The sequence below is a fragment of the Festucalex cinctus genome, chromosome 1 (genome assembly GCF_051991245.1).
Source record: "Festucalex cinctus isolate MCC-2025b chromosome 1, RoL_Fcin_1.0, whole genome shotgun sequence".
NCBI lineage: Eukaryota > Metazoa > Chordata > Actinopteri > Syngnathiformes > Syngnathidae > Festucalex > Festucalex cinctus.
The window spans coordinates 54196191-54223766 of NC_135411.1; the positions used below are offsets into that span (position 1 = coordinate 54196191).

Here is a 27576-nt window from a genome sequence, read left to right on the forward strand (position 1 = left end):
AAGTGACTTTTTTTTTCTCCAATCCTTTATTGTCTTCGAAGTGTTACTCTAAAATTGAGTCTATTTGGTCCCACTAAATAGGGTCAAATTTACTCTACACAATTTACTGTGTGCCGTTAACCTGTAAATAAGTCTGCCAAAATAGCAGTAAATTGCTCTGCCACCCCCCCTCCCCCTGATAAATACCTTCCAATGTCATGGTGCCTCTTGAAGAGATTTTTTTTAATTCAAGGTGACTTGCGTTTGTGGCAGTCATTGACTGGAATTGATGATTGATGGAAATGCTTGATAATGTTGTTGTTCATTGGTCCAGTTGTTGTTAATGTACTGTTGTTGTTCAGAGTGGTTGATGTCATCATGGAGGTCTTCTTGTTGGACTTGTCAATGATGTAGTGTACGTGGTGATAAGTCGATTTGTTGTTCAAGTTTTGCCGTTGATTGTCAGAGCTGTTGTAGTCAATAGTGTTGTATTGTAGTTGGTTAAATTGGTTGCTGTCTAACTTGTCAATAATGTGTCATTCATGGGCAGACCAATTATTGTGATTAACGTTGTGTCATTGTTGGTTAAATTGTCTGTTCTCAACAAATCTGTTGTTATCATTAATGTGTCACTAGGCGGGTTTACATGGAGCCATGTATTCCAATTAGAATGAATCCGAACGGCCAAACGGAATGAAAATGCTCCAAATAAAGACGTTAATCGGAATGAAAAGGTTGACTGAATGGAATTTTGTTCGGAATCACAGGGGTGGTATATTCCTTACATCAATCCAAACGAGCGTCATGTAAACACTTCAATAGGAAAGCCGAGGCCGCATGTGGTATGCACATGCTTTGTCTTGACATAATTGCATCAAAACATAAATGTATCATGACATGGTAACGCGGGACTGATCTGATTAAAGGAGGGGAGCATGTAAACGGCAGATCGGAATGGATCACATCACATGTAAACAAGTGACTACAGATCTTCATTTGGAATGATTTCAATTGGAATGACCAAAAAGTCTCCATGTAAACTCGGCTACTGTTGTCAAAATTAATGTATTTACCCTTGCAGCTGGTGTTGGAGTACACAGTGGAGATGTAGCCAGCTTTGCAGGAGCAACCCACGTGACCGTTTGCGCTGGTGCACATGGTGGTGGTACCATCACAAGGAAGTGGAATCTGATCGCACAACTTAGTGCCTGTGAGAAAAACAAAATGTGAGAAAGTGGGGTCATCAGTTTCGCCGTCACAGGGTGGTTAGCTCACCACTAAATGTCGCGTTGACCAGCAAGCCCTGGGAACTGTTTCTGATGGCATCCTTAATGACCTGGTCAACTGCCTCCTGTGACGCCGGTGTGCTGTTGAAAATGTTGTTGATGGTGGCAATGACGCTTCCTGGGCTGCGGGAAACGCAAAGAGTGAAAACATTCTAACACCAGGTGGGACCTTTTTCAGGGAAAATAACTCACGCGAGTTGCACCACGTCGGAGCGGATGTATCCCTGTTGACCTGCGAAGGCACCACTGAGCTATGAAAGAGAATGGAAATAACTGTTTAATACACAAAGAAAAACACCAAATGTTCCCAATTTTGTGTGACATGCCAGCTGACCGAATTAGAGATATTCGCCGCTGTGTCCTGGAATGCTTTGGAGGACCTGTTCAACATTTCCTCGGTAAATGTCAAGGAGGTGAGGTGGAGCTGCCCAGTAAACACTTGAGCTAAAGAAGAAGACAAAATAAGTGAACCTCTGGCTTTTTACCAATATCTTTAAGTCTTGCTTACCACGGATGCAACGGTCGCCCACCAAGAAGCTTCCAGACAGGCATTGGCAGGTTGCATTCAGGCAAACACTTTCAAGGGGACACTGTTCCATGGGACAAACTATGACAGATGAAAGATGATGTATTCAAGAACCTCTTATCTGATAATCTGAAATCTAAATGGTACAAACCTATAATTGGACCCGTGGTGGGGCCAGGTGGGGTTTGTGTGGTTTTGTTGGCTGAGGTTGGGGTGAGGCTCTCTGTTGGTTCATGAGTGGTTTCTACAGTGTTAAACAACATGCAATAGTCAATCCAAAGACAATTCACACAAATGCATTTGTTGTTGGAGTACCTCCTGATGTGGCAGTCGAAGGGGCCACACTGGTTGCAGTAATAATGGCGGACATCTCTGCAGGGCTGGTAGGGATTGCTGTAGTTGTATCATCGTCGGACTGAGTGGCAGCTGTCATCCAAGTCGTATCAATGGTGGGTTTGGTGTTGGTCAATGCAGCAGTTGCCGTCAAAGTTGTGTCATTGATGGTCAGAGCTGGTGTTGGGCTGATAGTTGTCGAGCTGGTAGTTATTCTAGTTGTTGTCATTAATGTTGTATCAGTGTCGGTTAGACCAGTTGGTGTCATCAAGGTGGTTTTGTCGGTTGGACCATTTGTTGTCACTGTTGTTGTGTCAGTGTTGGTTGGACCAGCTGTTGTCATAAATGTTGTGTTGTTGGTTGGATCAATTGTTGTCAGTAACGTTGTGCCTTTGTTTGTCAGGCTGATTGTTGTCATGTAGGTAGTGTCCGTGTTGGTCAGGCTGGCTGTTGTCGTCACTGAGGTTGGGTTTGTCTTGGTCGGACCGGTTGTCATCAGTAATGTTGTGTCATTGTGGGCCAGATTGGTTGTTGTCAATAACGTTGTGTTGTTGCTGGTCAAACTGCTTGTCATTGAGGTAACGGTGTCAGTTGGACTGATTGTTGTCAATGGTGTTGTGTCGTTGTTTAGGCTGACAGTGGTTATGGATGTTGTGTCACTGTTGATCGAACTGGTTGTTGCAATCAAAGTTGTGCCATTATTGGTCAGCCCCGTTGTTGTCATTATGGTTGTCTTGTTGTTGTTTGGACCTGTTGTTGTCATTAATGCATCTATTGTGGCCATTGAGATTGTGACATTGTTTTCTGGACCAGTTGTTGTCAACATGTCGTTGTTGGTCTGACTAGTTGATGTAATTGACGTTATGTAATTATTGGTCTGACTGGTTGCTGCCATCGATGTTCTATAGTTGCTGGTTTGACCAGTTATTGTTGTTGACATCATGTCATTGTTGGTTGGACCAATTGTTGTCACCGAGGTTGCTTCCTTGTTGACTGGGCCGGTTGTCGTCATCCAAGTTGAGCCGTTGTAGCTCGTAGTAGTGAGTGTGACTTGTGTGACTGTAGTTGTGGTGGGATTGTGATCTGTTGGGTCTGGCGGACGTGCTGTCACCGTGTTGCCGGTTCGTCCTGTCGATGTTGGGAGGCCACTTGTGATTGAGTCGGTGTTGGCAGTGTAGGGGTTTTTGACAGACAACGTTTCATCTCTCACGGTTGTCGTGAATGTATTGGCTGCGTATTGCGTAGATGTCGTGTGGTTGCTAATTGGACCCAGCATTTCTGATCTTGTTGTGTTTGCACCATCCCCGGATATTCCCTCGGTTGTGGCCGTAACGATATCAAAGTCTACAGCCATCACTACAGTCAAAAAAAGTTGAAAAAGTGGGTTAATAATTTACAGTGCAATTATACATAAGTACATACATACACATGTATGCACACGCGTACATACATACATACATACATACATACATACATACATACATATTAGGGGTGTGCCAAAAAATCAATTCATAAAAGAATCGAGATTCTCATGTATTAATCGAATCGATATTATTATCCAAAAATCGATTTTATTTCAATTAGAAATGAAGAAGAAGGGGAAAAGGCAGTTGTAGCCCACATGCTGTTTTCGTGGAAAAAGGCACTTACAATACAAAATTAATAAATGTTTAAACAACAAAAAAAGACACTTTAATGTCTCTATTTGTCATTTTGTCTTGCAAAGCAGACTGGAGTAGATCATGACAATGTTGTGCATATCTGTAAATTGACGCAGAAATCATTTGTCAATTAAATCATTTTGAATCGGAAATCGTTTGAATCGAGAATCTATTCTGAATTGAATCGCAGACCCAAAAATCGTAATCGAATCGAATCGTGAGACAGTCAGAGATTCCCAGCCCTAATTTTTACTTAAATTGCCTTAATATAGTTAGATAGTATCGATACGGTATCATAACAGAAAATTGTACACTACATTGCAGTTTAAAAAATGTCTCACCCAAAACTGCCATAATTGTTATTTAACGTATGTTTATTGATACGGTCTGTGTCATAACTACTAATACTCCAACTACTTACAGCTGCATGAATTCCGCTCACTCTATAAGTAATCACTTCAATCTGAACATGCTTTTGACTGATTTTTTTTTTTTTAAACATTCTTTTGCTCTAGTTGAAACTAATCTCTTCAGGAATGCATTGACATGAGGGAAAAATATGTCATTCCTAACACTGTAGCCCATTTTTATCTCCCTTCTGTTGTCTGAGATTCCTAAAAGAAAAAAACAAACAAACATGACTCAGGGGACATTAGAGGCAGAAATAACTTTTACAAAATTATCAGCATCACGATGACCCTGTGAAGACATCCAGATTGACATTTTAAAGTGGGAGGAAGCTTGAAGAAAGGGGATGCAAATCATTTGATAAAAGGAGTGTCACTCCCTCCTGGGGGGGAGATCTGCTTGTTATCCGACGTCTGTTTCCAGTTACATTGCGTTTACAGGGGGATGAATCGGAAGTCGCCAGGCACCCTGATGAGTGCTCCAAGAGGCCGGAGGTCTTAAAGCCTGTTTACAGCTGTTCCTCAGCTACATACGATTATTCAGCATTCCGAGTTACTGCTGACCATTGGGAAAATTATAGTGATCATTGTGACGATCATGATCAAATCAACATACACATCGTTCGTGACACAGTATCCAGACAGGTTTTCTTTTTAAAACCAAAAACTAACTCATACAAGTATAAGTGCAGGCTCTAGATTAAACTAGGCCGCTTTGTGCATAGTCATTTAAAAGTGACAAAAACCAGTGGGCATACTTAAACCATACACACATTATTAGGCGAGGTTGAAGGGATGTTTTCTTTTGTTTGATTGTTTTGTGTGCACAGCCCAAAACACATACAGATAAATACGGACACTGGTGACAGCAATGCTATGCCATCCATACAGTTAGTGGAAGCCATCAAAAATCAACAGGCAGAACATTGTCCTGACACGCATTATCCACAGAGGTTGGAGAGATTTTTTTTGTTTTTGTTTCCAAAACTCAACAGTAAACCACGTTACACCACTAACTGAAATACCAGGAACTGAGTTGGCTTTTGTTCTTGAAGTTCCTATGACACATTGGATCTACCTTTATTTGGGGAAACTTGTAAGTTACTAAATTACACGTGTTTGGGAGTGACCCTATATATTTTTTTATTTTGTTTTTATGTTTTACAATTATGACAAGAGAAAATGGCTGTTGTCAAGAGATTTTAGTTTTAACTAAAAAAAAAAAAAAAAGAAGAAGCATATACAGTCAGAGATGGGATTTGAACACACAACCTCCTGATTACTGGACAAACACCTTTACCACTCGACCACCACAACTCCAATAAAATCAGTGACATTATTTTTATTATTTTAAACTTCCTCACGCTTTTTTTTTATTTTATTTTTTTTAAGTTTGCTGTATATGTTTTAACATTTTCAATGTATGTTTAGTAAATTTTGTAACCTACTTTTGTTTTCTTTTCTTTACTCTGAACGTTAACTACTGTGTTTGCTGATGCTGTGTTGTCTTTCCTTGTGTAAAGCACCTTGAGTTGCCCTGTGTTTGAAATGTGCTACACAAATAAACTTACCTTTCCTTGAATATCGAACGGATAATATAGAAACCAAATTTAATAATGACACATTTACTTAGGATTAGTATTTTAATTTTATAAATTAAAAAAAAAAGAAAGAAAAAGACCTGCTTGGCATTGCACCCATGACCTCGTGGTTTATGCCACAGCACCTGTACCCATTGGACTACGGAAGAAGTATGTGAAGACTTGCTCCAATGTTGTAGTAATCAGGTGATGGGGCTTGCTATCAGAATTGATGGATGCATTTAGGATTAGTATATGATTTTTTTATGTAAAACAATTGAACAATGTCAATATGTCAATGTCTGAAATGAAAGTTGGGGGTGGGAGAAAAGCATTTCATTCATTCATTTAAAAAAAAAAGTCCATTGCTTTAACCACTCAACTATCGTGGACATGGAGGTGGCTGTGTATTATGACTATACTGAAAAGGGGGGAGAAAAAAAAAAAAAAAAAAGTTGCCCCATTTGGGATTTGAACCAGCGCACCATTCATATGGCTGTTTTTGCAATGCACGTGGCTTGCGCGCTTAACCCCATGAGCTAACCTGAATGTGTGAGCATCACAGCGAATTGCCGTATTTGTGATTTAAAGTGTCATCTGATGCTGAAAGCCATTAGCGCTGATTTGGGACATGTTTAATTAATCATGTCAGTATAACACATTTCCTGGTATGATAGTCAGTTGGTATACTTAATATCCCCTTTACATAATTGTCACGACACATGTGCAATGTACAGTCGGCGGGGGGCGTTGAACATGCGACCTCCTGCTTACTGTACATGCACTCTCCCAACTGCGCCACTGAGCAGTATCAGAAAGCCGGTCATAATGGTCTGTTGTATGTATGGGAGTGGGCGTGGAACGTGGGACGAGAAAAAAAATCAGTTTCAGTCCCATTGAAAATGAATGGGGAAAAGGTCATATTTAACATTAAATTATGCGAGTACTGTAAGTAATATGGAGTCAGAAGATATATACCCCGAAAGGCGTGAATTTTCTCAGCAAGTATGTGTAAATCGGAAGTATTATGTGGGAGTAGTTTTACGGCAAAAAAGTGAGGAGAATAAAATGCTATAATAAGTAAGATGAAAGAATCTCAATAACATATGGCATCCCACAATATAGTACCAGGACAGCACAGCAGTACCTTGATTTATGAGTGCACCATGAGTTAGCAGAGTTTCATAGTAATTTATTTGTTTGCTTTGCTTGCTTGTTGACTTGTGAACCAAAATTTGAGGTTTGAGCGAGTTAAAGTACCAGTGTACTTAACGGGTAAGGGACCGTCTGCCAGGAAGTAGCATGACAACATTGGCCGCCGCATCACACGATGATGCTTTTGTCTAGGTTATGATTTAAAGGTGGCGGGCGCGCTAATCTGGGATTGGATGACCAGTGACGGAGATTAAGGCAAAACCTCTTAAACCACATCCAGCCGTGTTTGCATTCATTTACACATTAGCCCGGTCGTGCTCTCGCAAGTCTATGTTGTCTCAGTCGGTATATATGAAAGGGGCTAAGCTTATTACATTTCACACAGAGACTTCTTTCTACATTCTTTCCATTCAAGGAGTTATCGCATTTTATCCTTTATTTTGCACATAGTCCTTTCATGTGTCAGTGTTTGACTGGTCAAGCAGTGAGTGAGGTCGTTATGGTAACAACAGGTCTCACGGACATATCACATAAGTCAACATTTGTGTGTTTGCTCATGTGTACAGAGGTGTGTGTATGTGCGTTATCAGCACTTTCATCTCAATATAATGGTCATAGTGGAACACTGAGTGTGTGCTGGCTGCAATAAAAAGGCAGCGCAGCAGGAGGAAGAAGTGGAATAAAACAGTCACTTGCTTTAACAAGTTCTATTACGTTATAAATTTAGAAACCTCGATCCAAAATGTTTAACTTTGCACCCTAAATAAGTTTATGCCTATGCTGTTATACATCAACTTCATTTTCACTGAACCAATATCAACAAGCCAACTTTATTGATTTATTAATAATTACACTGTTTTTAGTTATTGCTATATTGAGTTTTCCAGTATGTGCTGTATATTTATAGCTATTAGCCTACATATATTCTATTTATTATTTATTTTATTTTATTTAACCTTTATTTAACCAGGATCGGCCCATTGAGATTAAAAATCTCTTTTTCAAGGGAGTCCTTGGCCAAGAGGCAGCAAAACAGTTTACATTACAGTTACAAATAAAAGTTTCACTTACAATCACATACAAATTATAAAAAAGTTACAAATCAATGAGGCCGTCTCAAGTGCTCTTAATCTGGATCTAAAATCGTTCAATGAAACAAGTTCCGTTAGTTTCCAGTCCTTTTGCAACTTGTTCCATGTCGAAGGGGCAGAGAAAACAAAAGCCTTTTTTCCCCAGCTCAGTGCGGGCAAATGGAACAACAAAAGATCATTAGAACGCAGACCATAAGAATCAACACCTTTCAATGTGACTAGATTACAAATATAAGAGGGCAGCAATCCAAGCATGGCCTTGTAAATAAATGTGTACCCATGAGTCAACCTCCTGGTGGACAAAGAAGGCCATCCCACTCGAGAATACAGTTCAGTGATGGGTCAAGGCTCTACAATTTGTAACAAAACTCATAGCAGCATGATATACAGAGTCAATCTTACTCAGACACTGACCTGAAACGTTCATATACAACATATCTCCATAATCAAAAACAGATTTAAAAAAAAAAAAAAGTTGCAGTGACATGCGCTTTTTGACCTCAAAAGAAAAACAACATTTATTCCGAAATAAAAAGCCCAATTCAAATTTCTTCACCAGGTTCTCAACATGGGGTTTAAAAGTCAAAGGGGCCTATTCACTAAAGGTTTGCGTCGCCTTTGCACCGCGCTAACCGGCATAAATGGCGCAATCTGGGAGCACCCAATTCACTAAACACGCTCAGATGGGGAAATCCGTCATTAAGTGCGCGGCCAAACAGAATGCGTCACGGTGCGCCGGTGTTATTTGCGCGTATGTAAATTAGGTAATTTGCATACATTTGACGCAAAATATGCCCACCCCAATGCAAATGAAACTCATTGATATGCAGGGTCTAATTCACTAACGCCAGCGCAAATAGCAACACCGCGTTTGCGTGACGCAAATAACGTTTTTGGAAAGCATGTATTAACCTGACGCACCTCGATCTCCGGCAGTGCATGCCATTTGTCGCACAACATGCGTGGCTGATCACGCAGAGAGAGAGAGAGAGAGAGAGAGAGAGAGAGAGAGAGAGAGAGAGAGAGAGAGGGGAATATTTCCGTGTTAGGACACATAACGTAACCCGGGCTGATCGGCAATGGCGGGGAGGCATTTTCCGATCATTTTTACGTGCCAGATGCATACTGTACGCCCACGCCAACCTCTGAAAATATATATTTTTTTAAAAACGATTGCACCAACAATTTGTACTTTATGAATGAATGACGTCATTGCCGTTCTCTCTGCTCTGTACAGCTTAATGGCGCTACAACCGCTTACTCTCGGGCCAACCTAGTTTTCTGATGTCATCTTTCTCGCAACTGTTACTATAACAACCATGTTCTTGGCGCAAATCCATTGCCATGTGTGGTAAATCAGGTGCAAATTTGCTCCAAGCTGTCAGTTTTGTGGGCGTGTTTGCGCCGGTATATGATTCGAGCAATATCCTTAGTGAATAGGTGGGTAACTAGGCGCAGACTGCGGGTGCACTTGTGGTGCAATATTTCGTCCTATAGACCCTTCCAGCTGACGTCACTTTACTATACTTAGCGACTACTTAAAAGAAAACGGGGGGGGGGGGGGGGGGGGGGTGTTGTCACATATTTGATTCTCAAAACCATGTCAACTTGTATTGGTTTCAAACATGTCGAAGTGCACCAAGAGTAAGCGGTTTTAAGAAAATGGATGGATAGATTGAGAAGGTAACTTGTCCTCAATCCCTCTGCTTTTAGGACTCACCGCACCACCTCTATTTAAAGGTGTACCCATCCCCTGAAGTGACCCCATAAAAGCCTCCTGACGCCATTTTATTGAGTCCTGCTGAGTCACATGACAGGTTGAAAATGTGCACATACCACAAACGGCATTGACATGAGTATACTGTACTGTACATTGGATCCCTGTAAGTAATCGCAGTTTGGCATTCACAAATCCACCTGTTCATAGATTTCTCGTTATTAGCGGAAAAAGTTTGTGTATGCGTGTGTGTTTTTTTTTTTTTTTTTTTGTTTTTTTTTTTTGTCTAAATTGTTGACACGAAATACCTTGTTCTTCTGCTGCTACGTCTTTGGCCACTGCTAGTACAGCGAATTAGCAGCAGAAGAACAAGCTCAAGGAAAACACATTACAGCTATATTGTGACGAAAGCAGTTGTACATTTCAAGGCATAGGCAGATAAATGTTTAGTAGTCTGTTACAGCTCCCGTTTTTTTGGGCTCTCTGCCTGAAAGAGGCTTGTGACAAAGGTTCGGTCATGACAGGAACTGGAAGGGACAGTGCCTCCAGCAGGATGAGCACGCTACAGTAGTGTCATTGTTTGTATGAAACATGCGTTTTATGTTGAAGTGATCTCAATGTGGGTAAAAGCCGGACCTTTCTGATCCGCGTTCTCCCGAGTGTGTGTTTGTAGACCACCTTTGACCCGGTCATCCCTTTTGTGTCTGCAGAGATTATCTGCAGTAGGATAAACCCACACAGACAACACACTCTTAATTACTGCACGTTGGCTGCCCTCTACTCCATGTTCTTAAACTCATTCACTGCCAGTCATTTTAGAAAATTTTTAAATTTTCAATACTCACGTGATATTACAGTCAATAATTATATATGAACCAAATCTACCAAATGACAGAATAGACTCCCTACTTTTTGTCCCGTCCCGTTCTTTTATAATTGACAGGAGAAAAAAGTAGGTTTGCCAAAATACAGCCATTTCTCTCATGGACTCTGAAACTGTGTTTATTTCGTATAAAATGGGGCAATGATGTCATCTACCGGTGGTTGGGCATCAGTAAAGTTGTTTCCAAGTTTGATATTTACAGTGGAGCATAATCAGATTCGCCCCCATTTAGCACCGCTCTAAAAAATACAATTGACAAGTATACTTGTCAAAGGCACAACACCTACAAACTTGTACATACCTCACAAAAAAGCACTGTTTAATTATTTGTATTCTTTTGTGCATTCCATGAATGTGTAATTTCGATTAATTACTATAATAATAATAATAATAATAATAATAATAATAATAAGAAGAAGAAGAAGAAGAAGAAGAAGAAGAAGAAGAAGAAGAAGAAGAAGAATATTCCAATAATATAAACATCCCTTTGAATAATTTCCCCTAAAAATTATGTCCAGTATAAAGTCCTTTATGCATTTGTGGATTTCACAAAAATGTTGTCATGTTCCGTGGCCTGTGTGTTTTCCTTTTTTTTCCTCATTCAGTTAACAGGGGCTGATTAATAGGCGGGGCTTCTGGACTCACACCCGTGGGTCATCATGATCAGCAGGCTATTTAAGCTCACTGCTCCTGAAGGCCTGCATCGGGTTATTGTTAGCCAATTGCTCACTGCCACAGCCAGACTCTATTTCTTCGCGCCATACATTCCGAGTATCTTTTTGAGCCTTTCTGTTTTTTGTGAGTACTTTTTGTCGCCGTTCTGCTTTTGTTTGCGTTTTTTGTTACTATAGATTTTCTGTAGCCCCTCAGTTGGAGGCCTTGCCCATTTAGGCGTTTTTGGTTCCTAGCTAGTCTCACGTGTTACGTGCTCTTTTGTTTATACATTATTCCATTTGTGCTATTTCACCTTTTGGTGCTCTTTTCTTTGTGTAAATAAACTGGTCAAACACCTATTGTGCCTCGTCTGCCTATTGGGGGTCCTTTGTTCATTTGTTCGCTCGTGACAAATGTAAGATAATAATGGATTGAATAAATCAAGTAATTTGTATATGTACAGTACCTTAATATTTTTCTGTGCATTAGTTGAACATTTCTCTATAATAGCTACTGTTGGTTGGAAGTGCAGCAGGTTCCTGAAATTTAACTTCTACATATAACTTATAAAGGGACAATGCTTGAACATGCATATAGTCAAAGTTAATTTTCATTTTCAGTCTCTGGGCAAACATAAGCCATCCACATAATATGTAGAATGGCAACAAACTTGTTTTTAAGGTTAAGCAAAGCCTCTTCTGCTACTTGTACCAATGGGTCTGTCCACAGAATCTATTAATATTTTTTTCATCCTGTATACTGAGCAGTCATTTTCTGTGTAGTTAGCAAGAAAACAGTTTAAACAAATGTGGGCGTGTAATTGCATAGCTCATTTTTGTGACATTATGTAGACTATTAGGAAATAGTTTTTACCTTGTCCAAAAAAGAGAAAAAACTGAGGCACTCAAAGGGTTTGCACGTGAAAGGCCTTTATTACAATATGGCCAGTTGATTAAAAATTGCCTACGCGTTTCAGCCTTCGTCAGGGCAAGCTGAAAGAGACTGTCACATATCTGCTTATATAGGGGTTTGTCACATGATCATAATGGGAAGGGCACACAGTCAGCTGGTACAAATTAGCTAATCAGCAAGCAACAATAAGCAATACTTTTAAAAGATACTGATTAAAAACAACACATTACACAAGATATTATTTACAAGATATTATTTACAATGTCTTTTTCAAAAGAGATTTTTAGAGAAAAGGAAGTGAAATTAAGTTCGCCATTCAGACCAGGATACTCAGTAGCTCTTAAAGTGTAGATCAAAAAAGATTCTCTCTGCAGGAGTCTTTTCAGTCTAGCACCTCCTCTTATGGACTCAGGAAAATGTTCTATACCATAGGCTTTTAAAGTTGAATTACAATGATTAGAATATTTATAATGTTATGCCATAGGATATAGACCATTGCCAGTTCTTATGGCTTGTTTATATTCAGCAAGTCTGGATTTAAATTTGCGTTTAGTTGTACCAATGTAGACACGGCCACAAGGGCATTCAAATTTATAAACAACATATGTAGTGTTACAATTAATAAATGAGTTAATGTTGTATTTTTTTATTATTTACTATACTAGTAACACATTGGTAGTCTTTATGGGATTACAATATCCACAGTTGCTGCATCTAAAATTTCCAGTTGTTGTACTGAGCCAAGTCTTTTTTTGCAAAGGGGGGAGATAGTTCGAGAAGCCTTAAATTTTAAAAAGAAGGGATGACTTTTCAAAAGAAGTGACAATGGGGTATATGCCACGGAAGAGACGGTACGAGATTTTGCACATCAGTTTATTTCCGGTCCGGGTTGCGAATGCGCAACCGAGGGGCACAAAGTCGGAAGCACAAGTATTTTGACGCAGCCCACACGTCGCAAACCGAGCCAGAACCAAACTGATGTGCGAAAACAGTCCCGCCTTTTCCATGGCATATACCCCATTCCCAGTCAAGTTTAAACTCAACTCAACTCAACTGAAGTTTATTTATATAGCGCTTTAAAACAGCCTCAGCTGTCACAAAGCGCTTTACAGAAAACACAAAAAAAAAAAACATAACATAACATAAAACATTAACTAGGGCTGCACGATATTTATTGGACAGATACAATATCGGCCGATATGGGAAAATATGACCCGATATGTATATTTTAGCCGATACAAAGGTCCGATATATCTATTAAAGTCTGTACACTGTTTGCAACGTGAGGACCCAACAATACACCAAGTCGCGCTGCTTACGTCTTGTATAGACCATGTCGCTCTGATTACATCATCTATCACGCCTCTCGCTCTTGTAGACAGGAATCGCAAAAAATAAAATAAAAACGGCTTAACCGAAGCTTGGTCCGCCCCACACTACTGTCTAGACTAGCCTGTAGCAATCAACATGACCTCCTCACCGGTGTGGTGGTTTTTCTCCATGGCAGAAGATCAAAACATTTTCAGCAAGTATTCGAAGAGGGGGAAAGAAGGCTTTTGCTCACCTGAAAATCCATCATCATGGCGGATCCGTTTTGAACGAAACGAACTTGAAGGAGGCACAGAGGCAGCAGCTAATGTTGCTAGGCTAACGGCGCTAAGCTAACAAGCCAGCAGCAACAAATCTAAAGGCGGAATGACAATTACCATCCAGACGACTTTTGGCAAGCACAGAGGAGAGAAAGCGGAGCAGAGGAGAGAAAACGGAGCAGAGACGTTTTGAACGAACTTGAATGAGGCACAGCTGTAGCAGCTAATGTTGCTAGGCTAACGGCGCTAATTTGAAGAAGCCAGCAAGGCAGCAACAACAAACCTAAAGCCATTAACGCCAAATTTATGGCTTTCATAGCGCGAGACAAGCAGCCGTTTTTTTTTTGTTTGTTTTTTTGTAGCTGACCCGTTTTTTTTACAATAGCACATTTGGAGCTACGTTGCATCCTCCGAAGTGGCCACAGCTTGATTGACAACAATGGAATGACACTACACGTAAAGGCCTCAGTATGCTTCTGCGAGAGGCTCGCGTGGAGGCGTCACGGCGTAGCTCCGCTCGTGCGTTTGCCTTCCGACTTGTGCGCAATACACACCTGTGTCTGCTGGAGTTTCACACCAAGTCCCGCTGTCGCGATGGCTGGGATGCCACAGAGTGGCGATTCCTCTGCATTTTATGACGGATTCAGGAAGTTCAATTTAATTCAGAAACACGAAACAAAGCCGGGGGGAGATTAAGTTCATCACCGTGGCAATTAATTATTGCCAATTTGCACCGGTGTCGGCCGTAAACTCGCCAAAACACAACAGCCATGCGCTGAGCGAACACAGTTTTTATTTTATTTTTTTAAGTTATTGTTGTTTTCCGCCTCTCGTCCCAGGCACATATCCACATGCATAGCCGTGGTCTCCGAGCAGGAAGTCGATTTGCGCCGCCAGTTGCCTTCACGGAAACTATCTGGGCGGGGGGCGGGGAGAGAGAGAGAAAAAAAAGAAAAAACGCCATCGAAGGGACCAATCAGAAGCGAGCTACGCCCCGCCATCTACGGCGTTCAAGGATTGGCAACGTGTGCACTGCAGCCGGCCACGAGCGACGCAGCACTTAAAATTCATGGCTCGCGTCGATCATGTGACCTACGGCGATCATCAACGCGAGAGCAAACGTGGAGGCATAAATTAGGCTTAAGTCTCACCACAGTTCGGGGTGGGGGTTTTCAAGGATGCTTATCATATGTTATTTTATGTTTAACTTTTAAAGCCAAGCCGAGCAGTGAACTAACTATTTAATGCCAGTTACTGTCGGCTGTAACCAAGCCACAACACAACACGCGAATCTAACCCCGGGTTTTCACCGGATCCGGTTGCGGTGCGGTTGCGGTGCGGTTGCGGTGCGGTCCGGCGACGCAAGCAATTAGATTCCATTCATTCGAATGGTGCAGTTTACACCGCTTGCGGGTGCGTTGCGTGTCGACTGCGTCTCAGCTGCGGCCTGCCGCAGGCCTTCCGCAAGGATAGACCTATTTTCTATTTTTGCCGGACGCCGCAGCGGTAGGCCTCCGGCAAATGGCAAGCTAGCACAAAACACATCGAGCAGGACAGGAAGACCGACGCAGTTTCACAATAAATTTCCGGTTACCTCTCAGAATAAAACACTCGCCAGCTCCTATTTCGCAAGCTTTTCAGCAAAACGTGACGTGGGCGTCGCCGGGCCATGTGCTCATTCACGGTTTAGACACCAGCGAACATGGACGAGGAGAGGTTTATATTGGAGGTGGAAAACCACAAAATAATATATGACACGGCACATCCTTTTTATAAGGACAACCAAAAAAAGGATGCTGCATGGAATCTCATAGCAGAAGAAGAAGAAAAGGTTAAATCAAAAGAAGTCCACCTCTCTTTCTGCTTCTCTGTTGAGCACAGACTTTCTGTATGTTTGTCGTTGTGAAATGCCACATGATCGCGCGCGCGCGGTCCCGCGAGACACGTTGGGAAGTGGGCGGCAACGGAGCTGCCGGGCCGCAGCTGTGCGGAGCCGGTGTGGGTTGACAAAAAAATTGACCCGTCCGGAGCACGCAGTCAAGACGCACCGCACCGCAACCGCACCGCAACCGCATCCGGTGAAAACCCGGGGTAAGCAGCTTGCTTATCTATCTATCTATCTATCTATCTATCTATCTATTTATTTATTTATTTATTTATTTATTTATTATTTTCCAGTCTGTGTTTCCCTCACGGGACCACGGGAAACAACATAACCACCCACGCAACCACAAGGGTTGCTGCAATACCAATTTTGTCTATTTACTTGATTTAAATTTTTTTAAATTAAGGTTGACAAATGTCAATGCATATAATTTTACCAAACGTTCACCTACCTCATCCTCATGCACTATTGCACTTAGGGTTGAATAAATGCATTCCTATTGCATAATGTATACATACATGAATGTTTTGTTTTTCCAGATAAACTAGTTGTAGTTCTGTATTAATTTAAAAACTAACTTTTTATTTTGTGTAATTATCTGTTATCCATTTCACAAACTTTGTGAACGTCATTGTTCAAAACACCAACTTTTATTGAACATGACGTGATACATTTCATTCAAATATGTCACTTAATTTATGTTTTAATAAGTATATTATTAATAGAAGTACTAGTATTTTTGGATTGTATTAGTTATTACTTTACGTTTAATCTTTACGTATAGCAACAGTGCTTTGTTACAGCTGCACTAGTTTTTATTTTTCAAGTGCCCACTTCAAAGTGTACCTTATTATCCCGATAAATTGCATTAAAATCACATTTAAATTCCATTTTGGTCATCCAAAAGTCTTTACGCATTAAATGCAGTGCTTCTCAATTACTTTTGTTACGCCCGGGCTCCCAGGAAAAATAAACTATTTTGCCCCTCCCTGCTATATGGCATCACGTCATGCCCCAACTCCTCACCAGGGTTCCGACCCCTATTTGAGAAGGACTAGATTTAGGTGGTGGGCCGAGGGCCGTTTTTGTGCATTTGAGTGATCCTCAACGAGGGAGGACTTCATTTTTTGTTAACATCAGCTTTATTTCTCAACAAATGAAACAAAAAATGTTGCCACTCTTATCTCTTGCACATTTTGTATTGATCGGTAACTTTGTCGCGGTCCGACATGCATGATGTGTTGTGGTTATTGTCCAATGACACGCTTTAAAATGCGCCCTCTCGGTTTGTTTTTCCGGGTTTGTATGCACTCGTGATCTGTAATGTTTACGCTCTATCGTTGTTGATACCTTATATTACTACACGCATCGACACATTTATTGCTAAAACAACACTGTTGTACATCAGTCACTTTCAGAAAGGTAACATGCGTCAACATCGTTGAAGTTCGTCTTTATGTATGTAGGAATGGAAGAATGTTTATTTGTTGTGATTGTATTGTATTGGTGTTCGTGAGTGATATTGGTCGATACCAATACCGATAACTGATACATTTGTTTTTTTATATTTAAAGCTACTATATGGAGGATTTCCCGAAGAAATATCTTAACAATAGCCTTTTTATTTGACCATTTATGACTAAAACATATTCTAATTAGTAGATCAACATCTTAGCTGTTCACAATGGGTACTCCTACAAGCCTCTGGCCAATATTATTTAGGCAGCGTCCGGTCCGAATGTTTCGAATTTCCCGCCCTCTGTCTGCGGGATGTGACATCATGCGCAGTCTCGTCAGTTGTTTCCTGTAGTCGCGAAGACGGAACTAGTACAGATTTTCGCTGCCCCAGACACCCGCTGTTACTCCGCGGAAGACTGCTTTAAAAAAAAAAAAATGAAAACAATGTCAAGTGCCACGAAAAAAAAATCTAAACTTGATAGTGGCCGACGCCGGCAAGAACGAGAGTGAATATCGGTTTGACATTGGTTTTCTTTCTACTCCGAAAGGTAAGAAGCAGAGTATCTTGACATTTAGAAAAAAAATGTGTTGTTTTGAAATAGCAGTAACCTCAAGATCGATCACTTCTCGGTCGTAACTGGGGTGAAAGGAGGTAGACAGCAACATTTAGCATGAAAGGGGCGGCAAGGTTGAATGAAATAGAAAAGAATGACTTTATGAAGAACAGATGTTCCATTCCGCGGCGTTTCAATCAGGCTAAATGTTGCCTTATTTTCCTCCGTGAAAACAGCCTATTGTAGCTACATTATGCTAACGGAATGTGAACGGTACTACTGAATGGCAATAACATTCACAGCCGTATCACACTATGTAGTGAATGGGTCTATATGTTTTTCACAATCATCAATTTCCATAAATGACGGCCCACCTTTTGGCTAATGCACAATGACACTAGCCTCGGGGCGACAAACTAATAATGACTAGAATCAAGTTGACGTCTGTCGAGCGGGGTGACTACAATATGTAACTGCATATTGACGTTGGAATGAGGTCCAATTAATTGACGTAATTTGCACATCGTTTTGGAGTACAGCACAGGACTGGACTTCGACCGACTATTGCAATATGATCTGCACGTCCCGTGGACATCAATTGTTTAGTGCGGATCGAGAGTCTCATTCCGTGAAGTGGCCAGCTTTGTATAACATTATAAAACTTCTTACCTCTGAAAACATAGTTTAATTGGATATGAAGAGCCCAGTCTTCAGTATTGAGGTCGTGCACGTACGAGTGTGTGCAGCGTGTACGAGCGTGCAGTTTGTTTTCGGCCACAGGTGGCAGTAGCGATTTGAAATTTTAAATTTTCCATATAGCTGCTTTAATATAGCCTTCATATAATCTGCAATTTGTTCATCCAGGAATGGAAAAACTGATGTTTTAGTAGCTCTGATTATGACAGCAAACAAATGTGTCTCTTTCAAATGTGTATTTTCTATATGAAATCCAATCAAAACAATGACGTTCACAAAGTTTGTTTTTGAAGAATCTTAAACTAAAACGTGTTTTCATCAAAATTGCAAGACATAATTGCATTATCAAATAAACATACTCAATATCAGTGAGCACCAAAATGTATAGTATGTACAATGTACAAAAATGGCATCATTGGAGCCCAACTAAATACACAACTGTCCACCAAAAGTTCCTAGATCCGGGGTAAAGTTCCTGCTGTGGAAATAAAACCTTATGCGCGGCTGAACAGATGGCCGTGTCGCACGACCTCTGCAGGTATCATATCCAATTAAAACTGGGCCAAGTACAAAATAAGACTTAGCGTCCTCTTGCACTCTAATCCACACAAATGGACGCACACAAAACAACAAAACAGCTAGAGCATGATGGTAAGAAAAAAAAAGGTAGTTTAAGGAGGAAATTGAAGTCATGATTGCCTGGTGCAGAAGAACGGGAAGTAAAGATGAATAATGAGCTGTAACAATGGAAACATAGAAGGCATGCACGAGATGTAACATCAGAGGCTCTCGCTAAACCAGAAAGCATAACCGAGAGGAGCTCGCCACTTCAGGCACACTCGGTCACACCTCAGTCAGGACACGCCATAAAGGGGCGACACCCTGCAGCACATAATGCCATGTGATGAGCCTCCATCATATAAGTGTGACCTATCAACTTTATGTTGTCTAAAAAAGGTGGGAAGACTGCCAAAAATTAGCTGTACCACTTTTTGGCACTCTATGTCAGTATAGCAGTTGTAGCTAAATGTTGGCGCTAAGCCCTTTTTGGACCCTTTAGGAAATACCATCATGCTTTCCCCCAGCGTTTTATTAGCTAGGCGGCCCACCAGGCTAAGCTCCCGCCACCCCCCAAATGATAAATACTACTTGTAGTCGACGCATGTCACCGATTCGCCGTCTGTCGCTGACTCACCATGTGCCAGGGCTCGAAATAAGCGGCATTAGGGGATTAAGTGCTAGGTTGATTGTGTTGTAGCGCTTCAGATATTGAATAGTTTAGTATTCGATTATTCTACCGAAACTTCCATAGAAACCATTTTTATTTGCTTCAAGAGCAATTAGAAACAAAAAAAGAGAATATAAAATAATTTAATAAATAAACGACCAATTGGTTTCATTTAAAAAAAAAACAATTCCTACTACTTATATTTACATTAGCCTATGTATAGCAGCAATCTATTTTCTTGTGTAGAAATATTTCTGTGGGACAATGTCAAGCACAAAAATGCAGTACATTACATTTCAGTTTAAACTTAGCATTTCTTGTATTAAAAATATAAAGCATTAATTAAAAAAAAACATTAACACCCTTCATGCCACTTCACTTGAGTAGTAGGTGCCATATTACACAGTAGGTTGATGGCTGTGCATTTATGATCTTAAACCAGATAACAAGGAATAAGACAAATATTTTTTATACCAGTGGTTCTTGACCTTTTTTCAGTGACGCACCACCTGTGAATTTTTTTTTTCAAGCCAAGTACCCCCTAACCAGCACAAAGTATTTCCGATTGAAAGACTAATAATAATAATAATAATAATAATAATAATAATAATAATAAGAAGAAGAAGAAGAAGAAGAAGAAGAAGACTTACAACCGAGTGCTGTGCCATCATAATCTGATTGATTTTTTGTTTGTTTGTTTGTTTGTTTTAACTTTTGAACTCTCTTTTCATTGATGTGTTCTCTTGAACTATTTGGAAATAGAGAGAAATAACTAAAAAAGAAATAATCTTATTTTTAACTTTTTTACTTATTTTAAACAGCTTTAATTAAGTGTTTTTTTAATTAGTATTTTTATTTTTATTTTTATTTTTATTTTTATTTTTTATTTTTATTTTTATTTTTTTCATTATCATTTTAAACTTCCTTATGTTAAATTTTTTAAAGTTTGTTGAATAATGTTTTAAGATTGTTAGTTTGTAACCTATTTTCATTTATTTTTCTTCCTCTGAATGTTAACTACTGTTTCTTGATGCTTATGTGTTGTCTTTCCTCGTGTAAAGCACATTGAGTTGCCTTGTGTATGAAATGTGCTATACAAATAAACTTGCCTTGCCTTGCCTTGCCTATTTATAAATAAAGACGTGCACATAAAAATTATTATCAACATTAAGTGTCCTCCTTTGGGCTCATTGTAAAGCTTTCAAAAATAAATACTTAATGGAATTTTAAATAACATTTTCAAGTGATTGACAGGTAATTCTTGGTGGCATATGACAAGTTGTGTCAAACCATTCTGGTATAGGGGAGATGCTGGGTTTTTAGGGCACTGAAATTGAAAACCATACTTGAATTAAAAATTACTTTTATGAATTTATATTTTTCTGAAATATTTACATATACTTTTGAAATATATTTTAATATCTCCTGTACCCCCTGGAGTGCCTTCACGCACCCCCATTTGAGAACCACTGCTTGCTTTATACTACTGGAAGTTTTGGGAGTCTTCCAACTAAAATGAAGACACCTTGAGAGGAAACAAATATTTCCTTCATTTGACTTTACAAAAAAATATATATATATACAAAATATTGCCACTTAGATTACTACAGTGAGCAAAACTTATAAATACACTGTATGATGTAATTATGGTTGTGGGCATGTACTGCACTCAGAGTATGTTGATAATGTAACTCATGATGGTAGCAGCAGAATGAATTTTGTTGGACATTTTGATGGGCAATTTACAGGGAAAAGCATTGGCAAAGGCTAAAAAGTGGAAGGTCTCAAGTTTGGTACAGTACGTTCTGTGCAGAAATGACTGTATATGCAGCATTTTTATACTCGGCTCTACATGCCCCCGATGTAAAGGCCTACAAAAAACAGTGTGAATCAAAGTTATTTGCAATGAACAGTAAATATATAAATTAATAATTGATGTTGACTTCGTTTTTTTGTGCAGTTTTTCAAGAATGTAAAGCCTGCCGTGAGATGAGCCTGAAGTTTGAACCCACGTTGGACTCAAATGTAAAAAAAAAAAAAGACAGTTGGAAGAGTATGTGACATGAGCAAAGAGAATAATTGAGTGCAAATTAATCATTGGAATGTACTCGACGTGGTCTGTAATGCACGCTACATTTTTTTTTTCTTTTGCTATTTGAAATATGGTCAGCAGTAGTATATCCAAATTAGGCGTGTGACGATATCTCGATACGGCGATACATCGCGATATTTTCTCTCACGATGGGTTATTGATATGCCTATGCCAAGTATCGATACAGCCGCTGTAACGGCTCCATTGTTCCTTATTGCGCAATTACTTGGCGGGCCGCTAGAGGGAGCGCCTCATAAGAGTGGTGGGGAAATGTGCGGCAGTCTTCAGCCAAAGAAGACCCAAGTAAACAAAACGCCGCCTGCATACAAGTCAGATGTGGATATATTGATAGTGTGGAATGGATACATTTCGGATTTTATCAAATGGAATAGAGAAGAGACGGACTTGGGTGTATACAAGAACTGTCTCACAATAGTTACACTGGAAACATGACGAATATGACAACCACTTAGAGCGGCATCATCCAGGACTAGACTTGCTAAAGGTAAGAGCTAATTCTCTCTTTGCTAATTTAATTCTCCAAGGGCAAATGGTTGATCATGCACAGCATCTCTGTGTATATTTGCAATCGATTTCCACCTGTAAAGCGTAGTTGTGAATGATGGTTTTCACTACGTGATTTAGTTAGGCGTCAGGGGCACAAGATGTCTTGCTCGGTGAGTTTAAGCGGGGGCAATACGACACGAAAAACACACACAACGCTGTGATAGTTACAAAATGAAATGGAGCTCAGTCGGGCCACTCTCCCGAACTTCCAAACTACACTAGTGCAACAAGAAATGATTAATGGCAAACTAACACACAAGAGCGGAGGCTCGCTAAGGAAACGAAGGGAGAAAGGAACACATACAAATAGCCAGACCACGACTGAAGACAACCAGATAAAATAACCGGTCATTTCACTGAGAAAAAGAATTCCAACTTTGTAAGAGGAGATCAGGGCACTGTACTAATGCACTTGAGTCGTCACGAGTAGGTCTTACCGGCGAGCCAACAACGGATGGACACCTATCATTTTTTTTACCATTTCCACTAGGGGTGTTAAAAAAAAATCGATTCGGCGATATATCGCGATACTACATCGCGCGATTCTCGAATCGATTCAATAATCGGCAGAATCGATTTTTTATTTTTTATTTTTTTTTATTTTTAGGATTCACACCTTGAGCATGGAAGAATGTTATATGAACGGCACATTAAGCCTTAATATTTTTATTTTAATGCTGTTCAAACATGAAACAGATTACAACCTCTATAAGACTGAAATTTCAGATAAATAAATAATACATTTTCATATAAATCTTACACTCTACAAGCTTACTGATTAGTATTTTCTAAATATGAATGAAAAAAAATCGCAACAATCGACTTATAAATTCGTATCGGGATTAATTGGTATCGAATCGTGACCATTCGTATCGGGATTAATCGGTATCGAATCGAATCGTGACCTGTGAATCGTGATACGAATCGAATCGTCAGGTACGAGGCAATTCACACCCCTAATTTCCACGCATTCCATCAGTAATTGGGATCTCAAATCATATGTGCTGAAATCTTTTTTTCTTTTTCTTTTTTCATTTTAAAGAAAAGCACGAGCTTACTTTTACTTGTGTAAGACATTTATCTGACCAGCGAGTGACCCAGTTTTGCATAAGTTTCTATGAAAAATGTGTATTATATCATCAATATTAGTTTTAAAACATATCTTTATACTTTTTGAAGCACACAATTTCTGATCAATGTTAATATTGATTTCATTGGATTTAATATTTAAAATTTCAATTAAATTTAATTCAAAATTCATAAAATGAAACAACTGACTATGTAACTGTCTGGCATGTTGTATAACAGGAGTGTTTAAGAAAGACATACATTTGTTCACAAAAGTTCTCTGTTGAGAAGACATTTGTATTTGTTTCAAAAAATGCACTAAATTACTCACTATGAAGAAGACACCAGTTTCAATATGTTTTTTTCAGTGATGGTATGAAAATGAACTATTTTGTCATTGAAAAAACATCAGTTTAGGTCTTGAGTAGATTTATCGTGATTATCGTGGACTTATTTCCTGACCAATATATCGATAATCGCAGTATCGTCATATCGCGAGATAATCGTTATCATGAGCCTCGTATCGCGTATCGTATTGTGAGGTACCCAGAGGTTCCCACCCCTAATCCAAATTACAATGTCTATGTACCTTAACAATGGCGAAGCCGTGTACATTCCAGCATGATTCCATTCGGTGGGGGAAGACGTGCGCGGGCTCCTCTTTGACAGCGAGGACCCCGCCGCCACCTCCCTCTCAGGCGTGCACTGCTTGCAGTAAACCGGGGACATTGCAAACTGTAGTTCTTTGGCTTGGTGCCGCAAAAATCTTGCTCGTTTCCAAAACCCGGACATGTATTTTAGCGCGTGAAGTTCTGCGCGAGTGGGTGACGTCAGCACACTGGTGTACGTATAATGTTGCATTCAAGTGCGCCATGGAAAATCGTCAAACTCTTCCACTCTTCCCACACAGTCACAACTTTGAAAGACGTGCTTCAGAACCAAAACATGGCACAGTTTGATTTTACGTGAATCGGTGCTCGGAAGTACCAACCCAAATCGGTCCTTACCACAAAAAGTACCGTCTTTGGTACCCATTTCTAGTGACCGACGCCTACCCCCTGTGCCGTCGGGCCTGACGTCGGCACGTCGCATAGAAAATTACGTCAATACACACCGCACCGACTATTACGTACCTACAGCGCATGTGCGAGAAGTAATTCTCCTCCATACCATTGGCGGCGGTAGTCATTATTCCTAAAGGCAACCCGAAACCTCTTTACGGGGGCGGGATATAAAAATGTAAACAATGCATACCGGTTACTTTTTCTCTCAGGATGTACTCCCACGTGAATGAAACCCTCCGACTTTTTGCACAGTATCGTATATAAAACCTTTTAATGGTAATATCATACAATGCCTCTCTCTTAAACCAAAGAGACAAAGCCATCTTCCCAATCATCTGTCCAGACAGACATTTTATGTTGTTTTATGTTTAGGGTACAGCAGGGTGATGATGCGCAAAATGAGCGGGGAAAAAAATGGTCCAGGCTATCTATCAGTACTGTTTATCTGAGTTTGCTTGCCCCGTGTGCTGATTCGCTAGCTAACAGCCAATCACAGTGATTAAATGCCCCAACGCCGAGTCAACATGTTGAATTTGCTGAAAACGCCCCCAACCTAATAACGAGAACAATTTTGGAACCAAGTCTAGATAATTTTAGTGATGCAACGATATCCTAACATCACAATACGATATTATCGCGATATGAAGGTCACGATACGATAATTATCACGATATTGTGGGGGGGTTGGCGGTATTTAAAAAAGATCACAATATTGTGTAAAAAATAAATAAATAAATAAATAAATAAATAAATAAATAAATAGATAAATAAATAATAAAAAAATTACAAAAAGCTCATACTAAAAAAGCACAACATTGTGCTTTTTTACATAACAGCAATGCATATAAACCACCTACAATCTCTAATAACAATATTGAGTCACTTATTTGCTAATGCAACCACGCAATGATCGGTTCACAAGCAGATTCGGTTCCCCTTCATCTGACAATTACAATTAGCATAGATTTTAAACATAGAAGGCCAAAACATCCCTAATGAAAATTAAATTGCACTAATAAACTAACCACTAGAAGGTGCTAGAACTGCACAAATGGAAATCAACCTGACTTTTTTCACAGATGTGTTCCTTTTAAATATTGTGAACATGACGACGACGATATTGTGGCAGTTTTAATATCACGATATCGCCCTTATTGTTACATCCCTAATAATTATCAGATACAGTATGAACTGAAAAACAGTTCTTGTTGAGGAAAATGAGATTATCTGCCTTCAAGCAATGTGCCAGCAACGTTGTGCCTGGCCTGTTGTAGAAGACAAGAATACATGCTCGCTGACTTTAAAAATACAGTAGCAACTCTTGTATATGGTTCACGGGTGCTGTGGTTTCCGAGTACTTGAGTATTCTTTTCAGCGAATACTTTTTTACTTGTACTTGAGTGATTTTTTATGACTACTTTTTACTTTTACTTAAGTAATATTATTTTGAAGTAACGCTACTCTTACTTGAGTACAATTTTTGGCTACTCTACCCACCTCAGCTCATAGCACACACTTGGGCTACCTTGCGTCCTGTAGTGTGTTCCCTTATTCTAATCAGTTCCCCAAGCAACGTGAACGCAAACTAACAATACTATTGTTACAGTATCAAGCTGAAGCTGTTTATTACACTCCAGTTGAGGTTAACTGTAAATCTAAACACACAAAACGAAGAATATTATAGAGTGCACACTTAAATGCAAACACACTTTGTTTAGCTTGTTTCCCAAACGTAGCTAGCTCAAACCTAATGCACAGTGAAAAGCGCCATTGACTAGCTAACACTACTTAGTGCGCTACTCGCGGCACTTTTATTACCCAAAAGAATGGCTATTCATACAAAACACTGAAGGAATGTATACAGAGAAGCTTCTTAACATTACTCACCCGCATATGCTCTTCCTACGATGCAAAAAAAAACAACAAAAATTTTGATTGGCACAACTTGGTCATAACTTTTTTTCTTCTACTCTCTAATGTAGCTACAATTTAAGAGTGTATCTGAACGTGCGTTGCCACCCTGCCCCTAAGTGGCCAAATTGTGTACAACATAGGGATGTCACGATATCCAAACATCACGATACGATATCACGACATGAAGGTCATGGTATGATAATAATCACGATATTGTGGGGAGGTAGCGTTAAAAAAAAATAAAAAATAAAAATAAAATATTGAAATCACAATATTGAAAAAGAAAAAGAGCTCATACTAAAAAAAAAAAGAAAATATTGTGCTTTTGTACATTACAGCAATGCTTATAAACAACCTACAATCTCTAATAACAATAGTGATGCACTTACTTGCTAATGCAAGCACACATTGAGTTCCTCCACCTATTGACAGGGTTTATACACATTAAGGCCAAAAAATGCCTTGTGAAAAAAACTAGCCACCAGAGGGTGACAGAACTGCACAAATGGAAATCAACTTGGACTTTTTTAACAGATTTGCTGCTTTTAATATCGTGACATGACGGCGACGATATATTGGGGCAGTTCTAATATTGTGATATCACAATATTGCCATTATCGTTACATCCCTAGAACAAAGTGGACAATAAAGGAACACACAAACAAGGCCAAGACAGTATAAAATCCATCCATCCATTTTCACTTATTCCTCACAAGGGTGTTGTGGGTGCTGGAGCCTATCTCACTTTGAGCAACTTTGGGCAGTCGCAGGGTACACTGTGAACTGGTTGCCAGTCAATCCAGGGCACACACAGATGAACACGCATTCACACTCACAATCACACGTAGGAACTATTTAGCCTCTTCAATTAACCTACCATGCAAGTTTTTTTTTGGGAATGTGGGAGAAAATCAGAGTACCCGGAGAAACTCCACGCAGGAACGGGGAGAACATGCAAACCCCACCCAGGAAGGCTGGAGCCTGGAATAAAACTCTGCACTGGAATCAAAGGCGGACGTGCTACCCAGTCACCGCTTAATCCAATATAGAAAATAAATGCCACTAAATAACACCTCCATGGTTCATATGTACTGTAATAACTAATGGTGTCCCACTGTTTCAGAGGCTAACGCTCAGCCCAGTATACAAATGTCATGTTGTTCACGTCATCGTGAAAATCATTAAAGCACACACACAGGAAAAAAAAAAAAAGATTGCTAATGCGAGCTGTTTACTATCCTCCGTGGTGGTGTTGCAAAAAGTAAAAGCGGAAATGA

The 27576-nt window shown here is 39.8% G+C and overlaps 1 protein-coding gene across 3 annotated transcripts in view; it reads right to left on the reverse strand.

The window, feature by feature from the left end:
• LOC144000854 (uncharacterized) overlaps nucleotides 1–27576 on the reverse strand; it is a 41623-nt gene that overhangs the window by 8541 nt on the left and 5506 nt on the right. For 2 of the 3 annotated variants that reach the window (XM_077494535.1, XM_077494556.1), the window contains exons 2-9: nucleotides 26273–26287; nucleotides 2107–3480; nucleotides 1943–2035; nucleotides 1774–1872; nucleotides 1600–1709; nucleotides 1458–1516; nucleotides 1255–1388; nucleotides 1053–1187 (exon numbers count right to left, since the gene is read on the reverse strand). In XM_077494535.1, coding sequence (XP_077350661.1) covers nucleotides 1053–1187; nucleotides 1255–1388; nucleotides 1458–1516; nucleotides 1600–1709; nucleotides 1774–1872; nucleotides 1943–2035; nucleotides 2107–3480; nucleotides 26273–26287 — 2019 coding nt within the window. The remainder of the gene's footprint in view (nucleotides 1–1052; nucleotides 1188–1254; nucleotides 1389–1457; nucleotides 1517–1599; nucleotides 1710–1773; nucleotides 1873–1942; nucleotides 2036–2106; nucleotides 3481–26272; nucleotides 26288–27576) is intronic. The other variant, XM_077494545.1, reaches the window with a different exon arrangement.